Below are 20,727 nucleotides of genomic sequence, written 5' to 3'. Positions count from 1 at the left end.
TTTCACTTCCTTGTAAAATTTTGTCTAATTCCTGATGTGTATTATAAAATCCAAATTGTTCCTTGTCTTTTTTGTGTTTTGCTTGAATTTGAACGTACGGCCACCCACCCAATTTCAATTCCCTGTGTTTTTAATTGTATCTGTGCTTTCAAGTTGCCTTCATCTGTTATTAATTCTTTATACAGTATTTTATTGTCTTGTTCAAATCCATAACATTGGGATATACTAGTACCTCCATTGGAGATAGGCAGAGAGGTATTTTCACATAATGGTTTATTTTAATTCTTTCCCATATATATAACAAAGCGTCCCTTATCCAGTATCTTTGAAAGTAGCTATGGGTTTTATTTTTTCCATCCCAGTCTTCTGTTGTCAATATTCTTTTGTCCTTCTGTAATCTGAAAATTAATTGGCATGAAAAATTGGATACAGCAAAAAAAAAGAAATCCAGAAGTTTTCCCAGGCTGCTAGACCTTCATGGTTGAAAGCTTTTGGGAGTCACTGAAGGAATCCTTTTCTGTTACCTCTTTTTCAATGCCTTTCCCTTTGCATCAGAAAAATTGAAAGCACCTGTCAAGTCTCCCTGATCTGATCACCTTTTAATCTTTTGCCAAGACACTCGCGTGTTTTGGGCTGTTTATCAACTACTGGAGACGGTTCAAGTCTCACTGTAGGAATTTCCAGCTTTACATCAATAGAGAGTTGTGCGCTGTGCGAGGACCGAATGGGGGACGAAGGCGGGTGGCAGATGGCTTTGCGTCTCTTTGGCAGAAAAGCGAACCCGGGAACTAAGCCCTCAAAGAGGCCCAACAGGAGAAGGATTTCCCGGTTCTCGGAGCTTTTTCATCCGTGGAAGGGAACGAAGCGCACGTCGAGGGGCGCGGACGGTGTCGTAGGCCGCCTCTCTCTCGACGCCCACCTGCCTGTCATAACCGGCCCCAGCTCGCCTCCTCCTCTTCCAACCTGTCGCCGCCTCGGCCCCTTTTGATGCTGCGAGGAGGAGCCAGAAGCCTCGCCGGCGCCGTTGGACAGAGCGGTGGCGGCGGCAACAGCGGCGGCGGCAGAGACTCCTGCTGCTGCTATTGGTAACGGCCGCGGGGCTTGGCGAGGAAGCCCGATGGGAGAGAGCGAGCTAGGCACGCCTTAGGTGCGTCATCCCCTCGCTACTCGCCTCGCTTGCCACGGGGAGCTCCCGACACTGCCCCACGCGCGACGCGTTCTCCGGATCTTTTTCCCCCTCTGATTCTCACTGTTTTAGGGATAGGGGCGGTTTCGGGCTTTGCGGCGTCGGGCGGCTGCTGCTGCTCTCGGCTTGACACGCCCGGGAGGATGCTGCCAGCTTTAGGGCTGGTTTCGATCTCGTTAACCTTCGCCGGCAGGAGCCTCAGTTTCTCCTGAGGTTTCCCTCGCCTCCGCGAGAGAAAGCTCGGGAGGTTTCGAGCATTGGTTTTTTTTTTTTTTCACCGCGATCCGCTTCCGGAGGAGGACTATGGACTGATCGCCGCTCCCTCTCCAGTTCTATGGAGTCCCCGCCGGTATTAGCGAGCACTTTGTGCCTGCTCTTCTGCCTGAGCTCAGGTAAGGGCAAGGAGACGAAGGTTCCCCACCAATTCCCTTCTTCACCAACCCCCGCGCGGTGCCTTTGATCCGGCCGGCTCTTTTGTTTCTCAAGGAGAGGACCGGAGTCTGTCTCCGCCAGTGAAGAGGTCGGGAGGAGAGTTGGGGGCCAACACCCGACCCCCAGAACTTTGCCCATCGACAGCACTAAACTAGGTCTCGCAGCAAAGGGATCGCGGGTCATCAGAGAGGAGAAAACTGGGTCGGGGAAGAAAAGAGCGGAGGGAGAAAAGTTGCCCCCGTTCCGTGATAATCTTTTATTTTTTCTGGATTCAGTTTTCAGCATTGGCGTGGACCCTTCGGTGCAGATTGATGTGCTGAGCGAGTTGCAGTTGGGGGATTCTGTGGCTGGAGTGCGGCAAGTTCAGGGACTGCACAACGGCAGCAAAGCTTTCTTCTTCCAAGGTAAGGACGCCCAACCTTTCTGGGTTGCAGCGGTGGCCGAGGGCTGATTCTCCGGGAAGGGTCGGCCGAGTCCATCCAAACAATTCCAGAGCTTGCAGACTCAGGCATTTGATTGAACTTTTTGCATTAATTTTGAAGCTATTCCACTGGGCTTATCAGGCAAGATTTGGTCAGCAAGGATTCTCAACAAGGATTCTCCTGTGCTTTTAAAACATTGCCTATTTCCTACTCTGCCCCCTTCCCTTCCCTTCCCTTCCCTTTTGTAGCTCTTCTCTGACTGATAGACCTTTCATTAAGGGTCAGCAGGAAATATGGTGGCAGATGGCTTATTTTGCTAGTCATAGAAAGCATTGCCTAATAAATACATATTAGTTTAGACTGGCTGAAATTAGTTTATTTGCTAGGGCAGAGTAAGCTTTTGGTTTAGTTGTCCCTTAGAAGAAATTGCTGGCAATAAGTGCATTACAGTCTATATCTGGCATTGCAAATGTTGCATAAATAATGACAGTCACTCAAAAATATTTGCCTTTTTCTTTGATTAAAACTCCTGAAATGAATGTAATAGAAGAAACCCCATTATTTCTATACACAATAATAGTCTTTAATTAAGCTATTTTTTTTCCTTATGGTTTTTAGTCCTTAGTTTGCAAACAGCAACACCTTCCATGAGATTGATACTTAATGAATGATTTTATAACGATAAAATATTTTCTGTTGAAAGTGCATTTGTTTTTTCCATTCGGATTTATTTTGGCCAAGTTATATAAATTAATGTGTAGTGAAACTAAGCTGTAGAGCTTATTGCATTTTTTAAAAATTAGTTAATACATAATTTCTTTAATGCTGATAATTATTATTTTAATGTAGTCAAATTGTTTAGAGAGTGGACTAGTAACAATATATTGTTAGGTATTCCAATAATGAGAAAAGTTTTTTTTAAATTTCTTCCCTGGTGTCAAATGTAAGACAAGTGTAACTTTATAAAACAAATGTAAAACAAGTGTTTTCACCCATCAATAAAAATTACAGCCTTTTTCAGATTGAAGCAGAATCCAAAAACCCAACCAATTTCAGATTTTGATAATGAACTAATCTAGAAATGTTTAGAGATCACCAGGTTGGGAAAGGCAAATCCATAGCTGCCCACATAATCACTGGAGGTTCTGTAAACACTGTTCTAGAGATCAGCCAGAGTGTGTCACTATAACCATTATCATAGAATATTCTGGATATTTAAATAGAATGATTGATACATACTATTTATATATAGAGGAAGGCTCATTACCCCAAGATCTACAATAACTGCCATTCAACAGAATGAAAATCTCAAAAGTCATCTTTGGGACTAATAAAACAAACACTTCAGAACAGTGCTCATTGTTGCAAGGGATAGATTTGTTCTTATCTTTTCTTTTAAAAAAATTAATTGATCTTTTTTTGCATTTTAAAAGTTTTAACATTTGTTTTTGTTTTGCTTCTACTTTCCCTTTTTATTCTCCCTCAAATAAAAGTCATTCAGTAGAAGCGTTCCTTTTTACTTCCTATCTCTTCCTACATACCACTAATCTGTGGCACATCTTAGGAAACGATATAATTTTTTCATCTTGGATGAAAAATAAATGAACACAGAGAGGCATCTGTCCTACCTTATTCTGATTCTTACTGCTGCCATTTTCTGATTCTCAGAGTTCTGAAAATCTGTGTAATTTCTTGCCCAAATGATGAAAATGTATTTTGGTGTCCTATGGCAAATAGAGATCTGTAGACATTCAAGAATATTCCTTACCAAATTATAATTGTTACAACAAAACATATGTACCCAGTCTACACAGTGTTTGAATTAAGGATGGATTTATTGTAATATAAAATAAAAAAAACTTTATTAAAAAAATATTCCTTACCTAAGCTAGGCATTTTGCTCAACATATATTAGTGCTTTTATCTAATTGTAAACTAATTCCAAAATCTGGGTAGATGCCTGAAGATCTTATTGCTTCATATAGAGAGAAGAGTAATTGCTTCATGTGCCAATAGTGAAATGCTACATAAAAATTGCCTGTAATTAAGAAAATGTCTCTTTGTCTGTTGTCTTACCCCACCAGTAGTTAAATACTACTTATACATCATCACAAAATCTCCAGAACCCTAAAGGCTACAAACTTGAAATTTGACATGTATGTTCCTCTTGGCTTCTAGGTGCTCATTAAGAAAGGATTTTTCAAAATGACCATCAGAGCATTAGTATTTTGTATATTATTATTAACATGCTCTGATGCTAAGGAGTTCTACTCCCTCTCCCCACCTGAAAAGAAACCTGTTCCAAATGCAAAACACAAGCAGAGGAGAGGTGTTTCAGATTCAGTTTTACAGCACCAAGCAGCTTTAGTACAAAACAGTTGAGCTAAGCCATGCCCAGGCTCCTTGCTGTCTCCTTCTTGCTTGCAGAGCAAATACTGCTTCAGTTTCTAAACAGCCCTCAACTCTTTCACACACTGACAGGATGCCAGCCAGATGAATACTGATGGATGCTGGTAGGCAGAGGCAGAATTTTCCCCCCTTGTTTTCCTCCCCCAAAACTAAGCCCAACCACATAGTTTTGTAGCGAAGCACAAGTATCGAGCTAGTCTAGAATAAAAGACCAAACAGGAATTGGATTACTTATAAATACTCAAGATTGTTATCTGGTTTTTCATTGCAGAACTGTACTGTATATAAGACTGATGAAAGGAATTGGGAAAATGTAAAGTCATAACATTGGGGCCATATAAGATCATTTTGCCATGCAAATCTGCTTTGTCCTGCTATTCCTGGAGCAGGTATGTCAAATTCAAGGCCTGGGGGCTGGATTGGCCCCATGGGGTGCTTAGATCTGGCCCACAGGGCTGCCCTGGAGACAGTGAAGGACCAGCCTGTGGAGCTTCTGCCAGTGAAAACAGCTTCTGAGCTCTGTTTTCCCTGGCAGAGGGTTTCAGGAGGCCATGGCAGCCAAAAACTGAGCTCAGGAGCCCGTTTTCAGTGGCAGAGTGCTTGGGCCTCCACAGGTGCCCCCAATACAAGTGAAATCAAGCTGACCACTCACACCCTGGCCACATCCCCCCTCCCGAGGTCAAACACAACCCTTATACAACCCTCAATGAAATCAAGTTTGACACCTCTGTCCTGGAGAAATGTCACTAAGAAAAATGTCACTAAGGTATTTCTTGCTTTCATTGCCTCTACTGGGATTATTTTTGCTATTAATTATTCCATTATTGTGTTTATTTGTTTATTTCAGTGTGTGTGTGTGAGGTGGGGGGGAGAGGGAGGGGAGGATGGAGGGAAGTGGCTACTTCTTTTGTCACTGGGAAATCTGTGAGGCTTCCCTTGGCTAACAAGGCAACACAAACAAGTAAACAAACAAACCCTTTGAAGAATCGATTCCAAGGCAGCAAATTTTCAGATAAAGGCATAAATAAAGTTTATTTATGCAAAGTTTTAAATAAATTGTACAAAAGCAATAAAGCTATTATAAATGAATCTAGGTGACTTGGTATCAAAATGTAAGCTTCATTTAGAGTGAAATAAAGGCTTACATTCTTTCATTTTTCTCCTACCTATATAATGTGGCATCTGTCTTTAGTAACAAACAGGCCTGGTAACAAACTGTTTGTTTTTGACCATGTGAGCTCTCACATCATCCCCCACTTCAAGAGCAATTCTTCCCGTCCACTTTAGTTAAGGAAGGTTGGTGCTTCTTTCCTCCCTCTTTTCCACATAGCCAACTCACCAAGGATCTGCAATTTTTCTGCAAGTTCTCTGCATTTGTTGAAGTTAACAGCTTCACAGCTCTCCTTCCTTCTCTCCCCCTCTGGGAAACTTGGATGAAAAGGACTATCCCTTCTCCCACCCTAAAATGTCATTTTTCACATGGAGAGAAGAAGGAAATCAATCTTTATATTTCCCGAGAGCTAATTACAAGAGGGTAGTTTCTGATACTACAATTAGTTGCTCAGATACAGTTCCCAGATCGAACTCATCGTTCGAGGATCTGATGAAGCTGGGTAGGTGGCAGGAAACTGCTTATTGTAATTTGGAGATCAGAGGCATTACGCCATTACTGACCCACTGCAAACCGGTCATGCTGGAGGATGTTGCAGGCAGCAGAACGTTCTCCATGGCCTCTCCAGGCCCTGTCATGTCTGTCACATGTGCTCAGTGTGAACCTGCTTTCATTTGTGAAGAGCACAGGGTGCCAGTGGCGAATTTGCCAGTCTTGGTGTTCTCTGGCAAATGCCAAATGTCCTGCACGGTGTTGGGCTGTAAGCCCAACTCCCATCTGTGGACGTCGGGCCCTCATACCACCCTCATGGAGTCTGTTTCTGACCATTTGAACAGCCACATGCACATTTGTGGCCCGCTGGAGGTCATTTTGCAGGGCTCTGGCAGTGCTTCTCCTGTCCCTCCTTGCACAAAGGCGAAGGTAGCAGTCCTGATGCTGGGTTGTTGCCCTCCTACAGCCTCCTCCACATCTCCTGATGTACTGGCCTGTCTCCTGGTAGCACCTCCATGCTCTGGACACTACGCTGACAGACGCAGCAAAACTTCTTGCCACAGGTTGCATTGATGTGCCATCCTGGATGACCTGGACTACCTGAGCCACTTGTGTGGGTTGTAGACTCCGTCTCATGCTACCACTAGAGTGAAAGCACCGCCAGCATTCAAAAGTGACCAAACCATCAGCCAGAAAGCATAGGAACTGAGAAGTGGTTTGTGGTCACCACCTGCAGAACCACTCCTTTATTGGGGATGTCTTGCTAACTGCCTATGCTTTCCACCTGTTGTCTATTCCATTTGCACAACAGCATGTGAAATTGATTGTCAATCAGTGTTGCTACCTAAGTGGACAGTTTGATTCCACAGAAGTGTGATTGACTTGGAGTTACATTGTGTTGTTTAAGTGTTCCCCTTATTTTTTTGAGCAGTGTATATACAAACAACACATATACAATCTTTGCAGTGATGTGACATTGATTTTTCCATTTAAATCAATATATACATATTTACATTATTTTTTATTCCTACAATCTAACCAATTGTACCATTTTTCCCAGACAGTGTAGTATTCCATGTCTTCTCTATCTTGCAATTCTAGTGTGAGTTTGACCATTTCTGCACAATCCATTATTTTCTTTATTATCATACTTTCTGTGGGAATGCTATCTAGTTTCCAAATTTGTTCCAACTTTAAGTTATTCTTGCCTCTGTTAGTACATGTATTATGATATATTTAATTTCTTTCTTCAATACTGCTCTGATTATCCCTAAAAGAAACATTTCAGGCCTAAGTTCTATTTGGAGACCGGTAATTTCTTGTAACCATTTCCTTATTTTGTTCCTTTTTTTTTTTTTTGCTTTTGGGCAGGACCACCACATGTGAAAGAAGTACCTTGTTTGTTTTTACATTTCCAACATTCTGGGTTCATGTTTGAGTATACTTTAGCAAATCTTGCTGGTACTAGATGTCAACGGTAAAATATTTTATAGAGGTTTTCTTTATAGGCAGTAGCCATTATTAATTTATAGTTTTTGTTCCACAATTTTTCCCATTTCTCTAATTGTATATTATAACCAAAATTTCTTGCCCAGGCTATCATTGTTCCTTTGACTATTTCCTCTTCCCTATCAAATTTAAGTAAGTAATTATACATTTTAGTTGTAAATTTTTCTTCTGGTCCTAGTAAAATTTTGTCGATTTATTGTTGTTCTCTATCTATCCCAAATTCCTCCAGATCTTTTTTGTATCTTGTCTGCAATTGTAGATAGGGCCACCAATCTATAATTATTCCCTCTTCTCTGAATTCTTGGTTCGTTTTCAGTCTTCCTTGGTTATCCAGCAATTGGTTATATCTTATCATTTTGTTTAGGTCTAATGTATTTGGATAAATCATTGCTTTCATTGTTGAAAGCAAATCAGGTATTTTATAATGTTTTTATTTTATTTTACCCCAGACTTGTAATAATGCATTCCTGATAAAATGGTTTTGGAAGCGTGAATCTGTTTTGTTCTTTTTCTTCCACAAAAAGGCATGCCATCCTATTTGTAGGTCATGTCCTTCTAGAGTTGGTATTATCTTGTTCTTTAGAGATATCCACTCTTTAATCCATGCGAGTGCTGCTGCATGATAGTATTATTCCCAATCAGGGAGTCTGAAGCCACCTCTACTTCTACTATTCTGTAATAGTTTTGGCTTTATTTGGGACTTCTGATAGTGACATCACGATGGTGCGGAGAAGAGTGAGTGGAGCTCTGTGTCCTGAATTCAAGAATCAATGACCAAAAATAACGAGATGAAGAGTGAGATGGGGGAAATGAAAGGCAACATACATAAATTGGACAACAAAATAGGTATAATTCAGCAGACAATTGAAAAAAATGAACAAAAAATAAAAATGGTGGAAAACAGAACAGAGCAGACAGAAAAGAAACTGAAATCAGTAGATCAAACTAATGGCAATAAACAAGGGCTTAGAGGAATCTATTATATATTTGGAAATGAAACAAGTGGCCTTCTACCTACGTTTTCAAAATGTAATGGAAAACAAAGAAGATTTGAGAATAATTATGTCAGAACTGATAGCAGAAGCTACATGAAGGGATAATCAAGCAATTCAAAATGAAATAGATGAGATATACAGGATGCACACAAACTATGCTAGGCGTCATAAGTTACTGAGAGAAGTTCACATCAGATTCGCAAAGAAAAAAAATAAGAGGTGAAATCTATAAAATAACAAGAGACGAACCAATGACATAAAAGCAAAAAAAAATCTGACACTGAAACAGATACTAAGACAAGTGAGAGAATAGAGAAGAGACTACTGTTTCCTGGCAATGCAATTGATAAAATACAACATACTATTCAGGTGGTTCACACCAGAAGGAATGTTAACATGGCAGGAGAAGAAAATAAGAATCAACAATTTAGACAAGGCACAGGAGTCCAACTTATGATAGTAGAAGAGGAATTTAGTAGCAAAGAAGAATTAGAAAGCAGAAGCCAAGAGGAGCCACAATCTGAGGAAAAAGAATAGGAACAAGAAGAGAGAAACAAAGAGGAAATAGAACAGCGTGAAAAAGAAGGGATAAGAACAAGAAACAACTGTATAGACAATAAAATGGAAGAAGATATTAAACTAATAACTATGAACATTAATGGATTAAATTCCCCAATAAAAAGGAAACAAATTTTACAAATTACAGAAACAAAAGGCAGATATAATATGTCTCCAAGAAGTACATATTAAGAAACAACATAAGAACTACTTGGAACAAACAAAATTAGGGAAATTATATACCTCATTGGCAGACCAGGAAAAAAATGGGATAGCTGTACATATCAAAGAAAAGATAAAATCAAAACAAATTTACTCTGATGACAACGGAAGAACTTTAATGATAGAAGTTAGAATACAACAAAAACAAGTATTATTAGTAATAATTTATGCCCCAAATGATAACCAAAAGAAATTTTATAGCTGGAAAGCTAGAATAAAAGACTAAAACCACAGAGTAGACTTAAATAATTTGGAAAATACCTTGGACTACCAGAATATTGAGTAAATGCTGGAATTGGCTCATTTAAAAAATTGATGTTTTGAAAGAAATGGAGATTTAAGTGAAAAAGACATTTTATAGGAGAAGCTGGGAAGCTGAAATAAAAGACTAAAATCACAGAGCAGATTTAAAGATCTTGAAAAATACTTTGGACTATCATCAGAGTATTGAGTAAATGCTGGATTTGGCTTATTTAAATAACTGATTATGTTTGGAAAGAAATGGAAACTGAGTGAAAGAAACATCTGTTGGAAATTTGAGAGAAGAGACCCATCTACTAATAATTGGAAAATAAACCATACTCCTATAATGTTGGTCTCTCTGAATCAGATTGAGGCATGATCGTTTATTCCATTTTTATTGCTGCTATGATGGGAGTTGAAGGAACAGCTGTGGAAACGAGAGGACTTTTCAATGAGATATTTTTGTTGTTCTGAAATATTATGGATCTGATCGATAGGAGGGATGAGAAAAGGGAAAATATCTTGCAAGTACAATGAATGAAGAACAAACTGCCCATGAATTGATGGAATCAACAGAAAGATGGGATGAAATGGACTACTTAAGCCAGTAAATGAAACACGAACAGGGAAAGAATATGGATCAGCAAAACCAGCAAATGAAGTAACAGCTCAATGAAGAGGAAGACCAGATAAATGGCAAGCAAGAGGAAGGAAGGAACAGATTAATTGGTCACATCAACAAATAAACCAAGGACTGGAGCAAAAAATAGGACTGACAAATCAGCTGATAAAGGAAAAAAGACAAGAAAATAAAACAGATAAATCAACAATTGGAGAGCCCGGAATATACTTTTGATAAGGAGATTGGGACATGGACAGATATTTGGGAGAATTGGCACCATAAGATTGTATTGGAAGAAATGTCTAGATTAAATAAGAAAGACACAGATGAAGATAAATATGAGGAGTGTGGGAGGTGAATTTAAAAATGGATAAGAAATGAAGCACCAAGGAGGAGAAGAAATGATGGATAAAAAGAATTGCCTTTTAAGTAGCCTGATTGTAAGCTAAAGGAAGCAGAAATAAAATTAAGGGAAATATTAAAATATACATTTTTGGAGAATGAATAAAAATAACGGATAGAAAGACTAGAAGTTTACAGATGTAAGGCATTTCCTTTTTGTATTTTTCAAATAATATAATGAGAATTACTTAAAATTTGATAAATGTAATAGAGATTACTAATATTGTTAGTGTGAATTGGATCAATAGGAATGATACTTAGAATTAATTTTGTTTACATATATAAGGAAATGTTTAGACTGAACAAGAAAGACATAGATGAAGACAGATAAAGATGAAGAGTTAGGGTTTTTTTATTTAGTTGATGTATACTTAAACAATATAATGAGGATTACTTAAATTTGACAAATGTGATAGAGATTACTAATATTATGATGATGAACTGGATTAATATGAATGATACCCAGAACCAACTAGGTTCACACACAATATCGATGTATATTGGAAAAAATAATTAAAAATATACCTTAAAAAAAAAACTGTATGAGCAGGTGAAAATTCCAGAAGAGAGAATTAAACAATATTTGGAAAAAGCAGATCCACCTAAAATAATGAAAACTGTGTTAAATGAATCAATGATGGAACTGTCAGAAGCAATTAAGAAGCAAAAGAATAATAAAACACCAGGACCAGATCAGCTGCCAGCAGAATTTTATAAACATTTACAAGATATTTTGGACCCATCAATGCTGAAAGTTTATAATGAAGTATTATTTAAAGTGAAGGTACCAAATTAGTAGATGGAAGCAAACATTACTCTTATTCCAAAAGAAGATTCAGATTTAATGCAGATAAAAAATTATAGACTTATATCTTTACTAAATGCTGATTATAAAATATATGCTTCAATAATAGCAGAGAGACTGAAAAGATTTTTGAATGAATTTATTCCTTCAGATCAAAATGGCTTGTTGCCTAAGAGACAGATTAAAAACAACATGAGAATGATTCTGAGTACATTGGAATATTATGAAGCACATCCTGGAAAACAAATGGTATTGATTTTTCTGGATATGCCGAAAGCATTTGACAATGTAAACTGGCAATTTATGCTGTTACAACTAAAATTTATGGATTTGGGGGAGAGATTTATTAACATGATTATAGTAATATATAACAAGTAAACAATATTCTCATGGGTCATCATGGCTGTTTAAATTTTTGAATAGAGACAAAAGGATAATCTAAAGTCTCTTTGAAGCTATATTACATGAAAAGGATACATAAGCAGTTGGAGATCTTCCTGTGTGCTCAGAATAATAACTAGAATTATTTAAACATTTTGTTAAAGTTACTTTGTAATGGTAAAAAAAATATATTTCCCAATTTTTATCACTGAGCATTGTGAATTTTATTGTTTGTTTCTTGCGAAGAGTAAATGCCATGGTATTTTGTAAACAGCTGCATTGTGTTTTAGCCTTTGGGCAAGGTACATGTTTTCCTGAGTATTTTTCCTTTGTCCTTTGCCAACTTTGGTGAACAAGCTGTTTATCTTTTTAGATTTTGGTGTACATTTTAAAGAATAGAAATGTGTAATATTTTATAATTTTAGAATACTGAAGTGGTTGCATTTGAATTTCTCCATAATTTATTCACACTGATATTATGTAACAAAATAAGGAATTATGAATCAAAATATTAAGAAAATTTAATGTAATTTAAATATTAATACAATATTTTTAGAAAAGCAAAGAGTTTAAAGATCCTAAACTGAATTAAAATTTAATTTTCCCTTCTTGGTGAAAATTTCTAGAAAGACATGATTCTAATCAATGGAATAATTTTTGTGCTCAGAATTGTAAAACAACATATTGATATGTAAAAAAACTATAAATGTTTTAAACATAATTTTTAAAAATATCATTTCAGTGATGAGGATGAATACTTGATTCCATACTAAAATACATAATGAAATAGGTCTGAAAGTTGTATTTGACCAATCAATTTTTTTATCATAATAAACTGTAAAGATGGCTCTATGCCTAATTTGCTTATGAATGAGAATAATTTGTTGTTGGTTTTTTTTTTTTTGCTTTATTTCAGGAGCTGCAAGAAATATAAAAGTATCTCCAGAGAAAGCTGAACTTTTTTTTCAGAAACTGAGAAATAAACATGAATTTACCATGTTGGTATCTCTCAAACAAACTCTCTTAAATTCAGGTGTTATTTTTTCTGTTCATCATTTAGATCACAGGTATGCAGAAAAATATACATTTCTTGACATTTATTCATGGTATATTCAAAGTGACATAAAAATAGGATCAAACCTACTTCATACTTAATAAGGGACACCTTGGAAAAAAGTGGATTAAGCATTGAAAAAATATTTTTGGAATAAAGCAAAGGCAAAAAAAAATGCTTGGCTAGGATAATTTCTAGTTGAGCTCAACTCCAAGAAGTCTAATTCTGCCAACTTGGAATAAACCTAAAATAAATCTGAAATATATGACGGACACTAACTTGGGCAGTGATCCTATGCATATCAAGCTTTATTGAAGCAAAGATTTATTTCTAATACATTTAATGAGGACTCTGAGCGTAGTTAAAACAGGGCTTTTAATTTTGATCATTCCCCAAAGTTGTAGAAGTCTACCTACAGAAAAAGTAGAAAACTAAAGAAGACCTGAGGACATTTGAGAAAGATCTCTTAAGTGACCATTCAAAGTTACTACAGCACTGAAAAATGTGACTTATGACTGTCCTTCAAAGTTATAACCTTTGCAGCATCCCCATGATCATATGATCAAAATTCAGATGCTTGGCTCTTGTTTATGACTGTTGCGATTTCCCAGGGTCATGTGATCACCTTTTGTGACTTTCTGACAAGCAAAGTAAACGTGGGAAGTCAGTTTCACTTAACAGACTACTAACGTACTGACTGCAGTGATTCACTTAACAAAGATGGCAAGAAAGATCATAAAATGGGGCAAAATTCACTTAACAAATGTCTTATTTAACAACAGAAATGTTGGGCTCAATGATGGTTGTAAGTCAAGGACTACCTGTATATGTTTAATTTTTGATATAACTTTAAATTTGAGTTGTTCTTTGTCCTACTGAAACAATTTAGGAGAAAATCTAACTATGCAGCATTTACTTCTTATGAATAAGTGTTCATGTTTAGTTTGTATGCAAAGAAATATGTTATCTATTTATTTGGTGTTAAATTACTTCATAACTTTCTGGCCCATTTCTGATGCAGGTACTTGGAACTAGAAAGCAGCGGCCATAGAAATGAAATTAGATTGCACTATCGTTCAGGAAACCATCGTTCACACACAGAAAAATTTCCTTACGTTTTGGCAGATGACAAATGGCACAGGCTGTCCTTAGCAATCAGTGCATCACATTTGATTTTGCATGTAGACTGCAATAAGTAAGTTAAAAGTTACATTTTGTTCCAGTAACTTATATGAATTAAAAGAACAGGACTTCTTCTAAAAATTATTTTACTCCTAATTTCTTTTTTAAAATCAGAATATATGAGAGAGTGGTGGAAAAACCATATATGGATTTACCAGTTGGCACTACATTTTGGTTGGGACAAAGGAACAGCGCTCATGGTTTTTTCAAGGTATGTTTTTTTTCTTGAAATCCTTTTTCCAAGTTTAGGTAGACATGGTCATTTAGCTTAAGTAATGCATATATATGATTGTATTATGATTTTAGCTTCTCTAACTTAAAACACTCTGGGATTTTTCATGTTTAAATTAGATTTTTTTGTGTTTTTGTTCCATGTTTTAAAAGTTAAACATATGAAGTTCTTTTCCTCCTATACTGAATCTGGTTATTGAATTTAACATTTACACACTGGCTGGATGCTGAAAGAAAATCAAAAACAGTAAATTCTCCCCTTTTTCCTGGGACATTATTTTACCAAAAGTATAAACTTTACTGAATAAATCCACATTGGCACAGAAGTGAAACCAGCTCTGGCTTCCTGTGCAAAAGCACCATATTTCATTCCCCTTTCCCCACAGGCCACCCACAGTCCATTACATCAACCAATCACTTCTGTTTATTTTGTTATGAGAACCAGCCAGCCACACTGTGACATCTGCTCTGGGTGTCCTTGAGGGGGAGAGCAATATCTCATGGGAACCCACAATGCTTGGATGCCATTCCTCCCCACTCTTGCATTCCAATTCACCACCCCCAAGCTGCCAGCGAAGTGGAAAACAGGTGAATGTTTGTGTCAGTCTTACCATAACCCCCCACCCTCCGAAGAAGGGTAGACCCGAAACAACAATAACCACACATACACATTATTACTTACATCCTAACTACTGCTGCATTCCTTATTGGGGCCATTGAGGGTACCTAGTGTGAAACTTCTTAAACATTTCCATTTTTATATTTTCTAACATGGCATACAAAGAGAATACAAAAGTAAATAATAGGAGAATTAGGGAAGAGAAAAAGGAAGTGGATAGTGGAGGAAAGGAAAAGAAAGAAAAAAAAAGGAAAAAAGACATTTAACTTCCAACTCCTTTGGTGCAATAAAATAAGACATTAACATCTAACCGCAACTTTTTACTTTTATAGAATAATATAAACCATCCATTTTGATAATTCTAATTGATAAAACCCAAAATCAAACTTTCATTTTTTCCATCTCAAGCACAAATTCCAGAAGTGGTTTCCAAGTAGAAATAATGGTATTTGTACTTTTTTTCTTTAATTAAAGGAGTCAATTTAGCCATCTCTGCTAACTCCATCAGTTTTTGTAGCCATTCATCCATTGTGGGGATTGCTTCTGGACTTTGTGTTTGAGGTGGGGAAAAAAATGAAACTTTCATTTTGGGAGGAACCATCCACTCCGTCTACTAATAGGTAGCCTTTCCACAGTACTAGTTGTTGTAATATTTCCTTGTAATATCTGGAATTGAGGATCTTTTGGATCTCATAGTGCTCCTCTCCCTTTACTAGGATGGGAGGAGGGGATGGTTCTTTGACTGGGCTCAAGCCAGATCCCCAAAAGGATTTTAAAAGGCTGCAGTGAAATATCAGATGAACTTGCCTGAAGCTTCTTGGCAATTTCAGCTCCACTGTCACTAGATTCATGATCCGGATGATTAGGAAAGGTCCTACATATTTGGGACTTAACTTTTTACAAGGCTGACTCAGCTTTAGATACTTAGTGGACAAATATACTTTACCTCACTGTCAATTCCCTTTGGGGGGGCTTTTCTGATCTGCTTGCCTTTTTTTGGGCTTTCCCTAACTTTATTTAGTGCTTCATGCATGGTGGACCATATGGCTTTTAGAGTATCCATCCAATCAACTAATGACACTGAAGATGGAGCTTCCTGTGAGATATCTTGTATGGGTATGAACTGTGCTACATTCCCTGTGGCCACTTTGAAAGGGTAAAACCTGTGCTGCTGTGTGCCCTGTTGTTATATGTCACTTCTGTGAAAGGCAGGAGATTGACCTAATTAGTCTGCTGATAATTTATATTATTCAGCAGCCCTTTTGTAGTTGGATGGTAGGTGGAGCTAAGTCTCTAGAAGGAACCTATCAATTTTAAAAATTCCTACCACAATTTTGCAGTTAACTGCACTCACTTATCTGAGATAATACACTTTGGGACTCTGTATAGTCTGTACACGTGCTGCACGAATATCTTGGCTAGGGTCCAGCTAGAAGAAATGGTAAAGGTTCCAAGTTATATATCCCATTCAATAAGAACTCTGAGGCAGGCATATTCCTCAAATAACATTTTGTTGGAAGATATCAAATTGGCATTTTCTTGGTGAAAAATCAGCTCTAAGTTCCTGCCAGTTTTAACACTCAATTAAAAGTAAAACTTTGTCATTTCCCCCCAGAGTCACCAATCACATGATCCAAACAGCATGTAGTCCAGTTGCTAGGTGACCTCAGTTACTATCTTTCAAACACCTGCACCAATATCCTTGATTCCAGGGGAAACAATTTTATTTTGGCTGCAGCACCCCAGCTATCTCTACCCCCCTCCCTGGCCCCTTTGCTCCAGGCTGTGTCATCCCTGAAGCAGTGAGAAGAAACTCTCTAGAGAAAAACTACAAAATAAAATGGTCACAGTTCAGCCAACTTCATGGTTGACAGGAATCTTCAGACATGCCACAAGTGTGCCTGCTTCAAGAACAGGTTGATGACAGTCCAGATTACTATGTTCCCTGCCCTCTCAAGCAGCTCCACAATGAAGTCCATGGATATCTCCTCCCATGAGCTAGCTGGGTTTGCTGCCAACTGTAGCAAGTCTGGAGGCTTCTCAGATAGGCATTTCATGGACACACAAACAGGACAGCTGGCCATATAGGCATCTATGTCTTTTTCCATCTTTGGCTGCCAGAATTGTCTCTTCACCAGGTGAAAGGTCTTCAAAAACCCAAAATACCCTGTAGATTTTCCATTGTGGCTCCTCTGTAGGACCAAAGTTCTCTGGCTGGCTGGGATGTACATTTTACTCTCCTTCCATGCCAAGCCTTCCTTCATCAATAGGTCATCTTTATGTCTCTGGAACCATTTATCTGCCCCTATCCTCTCAAATTTCCATGCTTCCTTTTTTCCAACAGATGTTTATTTCACTCAATTTCCATTTCTTTCCAAACAAAATCAATTATTTAAATAAGCCAAGTCCAGCTCAATACTCTGATAGTCCAAAGTATTTCTCAAGATCTTTAAATCTGCTCTGTGATTTTAGTCTTTTATTCCAGTTTCCCAGATTCTCTTATAAAATGTCTTTTTCACTTAAATCTCAATTTCTTTCAAAACAAGGTCAATTGTTTAAATGAGCCAATGCCAGCATTTACTCAATATTCTGATAGTCCAAGTTATTTTACAAGTTATTTAAGTCTACTCTGTAGTTTTAGTCTTTTATTCTAGCTTCCCAGCATCTCTCTTATAAAATTTTCGCCTCTGGTAAGCATAAAGCTTACCAGTTAAAGATCACAACCACCAAATTTCAAATATTTCAAAAGAAATCTGGTTGTTAGGAGTATGCTCTGTGTTCTAATAATTAATAGATGGCACTCTCCTCCCAAATTTTCATGCTGCCTTTTTTCTAGCAGATATTAATTTCAATCAAGATCCATTTCTTACAAAGCAGTCAGTTATTTAAATGAACCAGTTCCAACATTTACTCCATATTATAATAGTCCAAATTATTTTCCAAGTTCTTTAAGTCAGCTCTGTAATTTTAGTCTTTTATTCTGATTTCCCAGAGCTTCTTTTGTAAAATGACTTTCTTATTTCCACCTCTGGAAATAAGAAACAATAATTGTTGTGAGACAATAAAGAGTTAAAAGTCACAGCCCTCCATGGGATATCAAATTCCTTTACCTCCCCTGTAACTCTCCAGGAGTCTAAGAGTCTCTTTTCCTTTCATTAGTAGATGGTACTCTTGACTTGCTTTTCAACAAAAATCTCTGAAGTGCTTATTTTCGCAGCCTAAACAATTGTGTTATAAGAGTCTCTTATCATAGATTTTTTTTATTCCTTGGGGTTGGTTTTTAAGTAAAAGAAGAATCAGCAACAATCTCTATTCACTGCTCTATTTGCTCCTGCACTTTCTTAGGTGTTCTGAACTATCCCTGGTTTGATGGCAGCCATGTTATCTGACTGCCACTGGTCCTTGTCTTTGGATGAGGGGGATTTTCCAAGTCACGGAGGAGAGATGCGGCTCTCCTCAACCTGCAAGATGCCCCCTTTCCCTACAGGGTGGCTATGGCTTCTTTTGGAGCCCTCCAACAGGGAGAGTTTGGAGCAGGGCCACAGAGCTCATGGTCATTGCCTCCAGTGCCACTAGAAGCACAGCCAGAAATCTGCCCATACAGTTTTTCATAATAGCCTTGTTTTGATGATATAGTGTTCCTTTCTCATCTACTAATCCATGTATCGATTTCTTTTCTTTCTCTATTTTCAATTTGTATTCAAGGTTTATTCGCATTTTCAAAAAAAATGTTTTGCATTTTTAATTTTTTGAGTCAATTCGTTATGTAGCAAATTCAGTTTGTGTTTTGTTAATTCCATTTGATTTTTTAAAGTCTTTTTTTTGGTGGTTCTTTCTGTAGTTCTAATTCCAATCTTTCATGTTTTCTTCTTCTAATGTCTTTTGGTTTGTTTTCTTTTTCTTATTTTTTTCCTGCTATAGGTTATAGCTAATCCCCAAATATACACCTTGGCAGTATCCCACACATTTTGTAGTGAGATTTCTTCTTTCCTATTTTCTTTTTTAAAAAGTCCATTTCTCATTCCATAGTTTGTATAAATTCCTATCTAGTATTGACTGGTTTAATGTCCATCTCTTTTGTCCTTTCCACTTGACTCTCACTGGATGGTGATCTGCCCAGACACTTACTTGCCTCTAGCTCTATTTCTTGAACAGAATTTTGATGGTAGAAATAGAAATAAATTATAATATTAATAGTAGAAATTTTATAATATTAATATTAATAGTAGAAATTTTAATAGTAGAAATTTTTTCCACAAATGGGAGCCAGGAACAATTTTTTAGAAATTTACATAATATAATTCAAGATATAGAGTATGACAAGATTTGTGTTCTAGGTGACTTTAATGCAATCATTGATAAAACATTAGACTACAAAAACAACACAAGAATAGGGAAAAGAAGAATATTACCTAAAACCTTCTTTTAAATAGCTGAAAATTTAAACATCCAAGACATCTGGAGAGAAAGGAATCAAGAAAAAAAGCAATACACCTTTTACTGAAACAGACAACAATCATGGTCGAGAATCAACATGGTGTGGATGTTGAAGGTAATTAATTCAGAAGTAAAGGAAGTAAAAATAGAAACAAACCTATGGGCAGATCACAATCATATGAGATTTAGCTGGAAATTATGAAATAAAAATCCAAGATAGACTCTGCAAAGATCAATTTTAAAAGAGAATGACTTTAGGTCTAAAATGGAGAAAGAATTGGGGTTCTTTTTCAAAGAAAATAAGAAAGAAGACACATCCCTACAAATTCCTTGTGACACAGCAAAGGTTTACATGAGAGGGGTGGCCATAACATACATGGCAAAAAGAAAGAAAGAAAAAAAGCAGCAACAGAGAATCCTAGAAGGAGAGTATAAAAGAAACAAAACTCAAGGAAGAACCACAAAAAAAAAAATGTAAAATAACAAATGGACCTAATTAAACATAAAATTAACCTGCTTGAGAAAGAAGAACTAGTGCGACAACTAAAAAAGACAAAATAAAACTTATTCGAGAATGCCAATAAACGGGAAGATGGTTAGCCTATAAATTGAGGAAACAGAGAGAAAAAAAGTTGGATCACCAAACTACAGAATGAACAAGGGAAGATATGCGGAGGAGGAAAAAAAATAGAATCCAGGGGTTCTATGAGAAATTATGCAATGAAGACAGCCACACCATAGAAGAAAAGGTGATATCTAAAGGATGCAGAATTACTGAAAATAACGGTAGAAACAAAAAATATGTTAAACATAGAGATAAGATTGTCAGAAGTAATTGTGACGATAAATAAACAAAACCAACAACAAGACACCAGGCCCAGATGGACTCTGGCAGAGTTGTACAAAGATCAACAAGAAATTTTTGGAAATATATTACTCAAAGTATTCAATGCAGTCCAAGAAGAGGTGAAAATATCACAAACGTGGAAAGAAGCAACCATTACAATATCCCCAAAGAAAATACAGACCAAACACTTATTAAAAATTATAGACCAATATCTCTTTTAAACACAGAGTATAAGATTTTTGCATCAATAGTAGCTGATCAATTTTAAAAATTCCTAAATGATTTTATACATGCCGACCAAAACGGCTTTCTACCAAAAAGACAACTCAAAAATAATATAAGAGTAATTTTAGATGCCATGGAATTTTATGAAGTACATAGCGGGGAGCAGATGGCACTACTGCTTCTGGATGCCCAAAAGGCATTCAATAACATCAAATGGGATTTTATTCTACAACAACCTAGATATATGGATTTTGGTCAGAAATCTGTAAACATAATATCGACTATATATAACAAGCAGGACACCAAAATAATAATAAATGGAGAGACAACGAAAAATTTTAAA

The 20,727-nt window shown here is 36.9% G+C and overlaps 1 protein-coding gene across 2 annotated transcripts in view; it reads left to right on the top strand.

The window, feature by feature from the left end:
- Positions 1 to 1,008: 1,008 nt before the first annotated feature.
- Positions 1,009 to 20,727, top strand: part of NELL2 (neural EGFL like 2) — a 94,871-nt gene continuing 75,152 nt past the window's right edge. The window contains exons 1-5 of one of the 2 annotated variants that reach the window (XM_087934390.1): positions 1,009 to 1,578; positions 1,894 to 2,022; positions 12,706 to 12,856; positions 13,865 to 14,038; positions 14,140 to 14,236. In XM_087934390.1, the coding sequence (XP_087790516.1) occupies positions 1,521 to 1,578; positions 1,894 to 2,022; positions 12,706 to 12,856; positions 13,865 to 14,038; positions 14,140 to 14,236 (609 nt within the window). In that variant the 5' untranslated portion in view covers positions 1,009 to 1,520. The remainder of the gene's footprint in view (positions 1,579 to 1,893; positions 2,023 to 12,705; positions 12,857 to 13,864; positions 14,039 to 14,139; positions 14,237 to 20,727) is intronic. The other variant, XM_026700707.2, reaches the window with a different exon arrangement.

This window comes from Pseudonaja textilis, chromosome 5 (assembly GCF_049901715.1).
Source record: "Pseudonaja textilis isolate UNSWEBS1 chromosome 5, rPseTex1.2, whole genome shotgun sequence".
NCBI lineage: Eukaryota > Metazoa > Chordata > Lepidosauria > Squamata > Elapidae > Pseudonaja > Pseudonaja textilis.
Note: the sequence above shows the minus strand (reverse complement) of the source record. Positions and strands in the feature narration are given on the sequence as shown.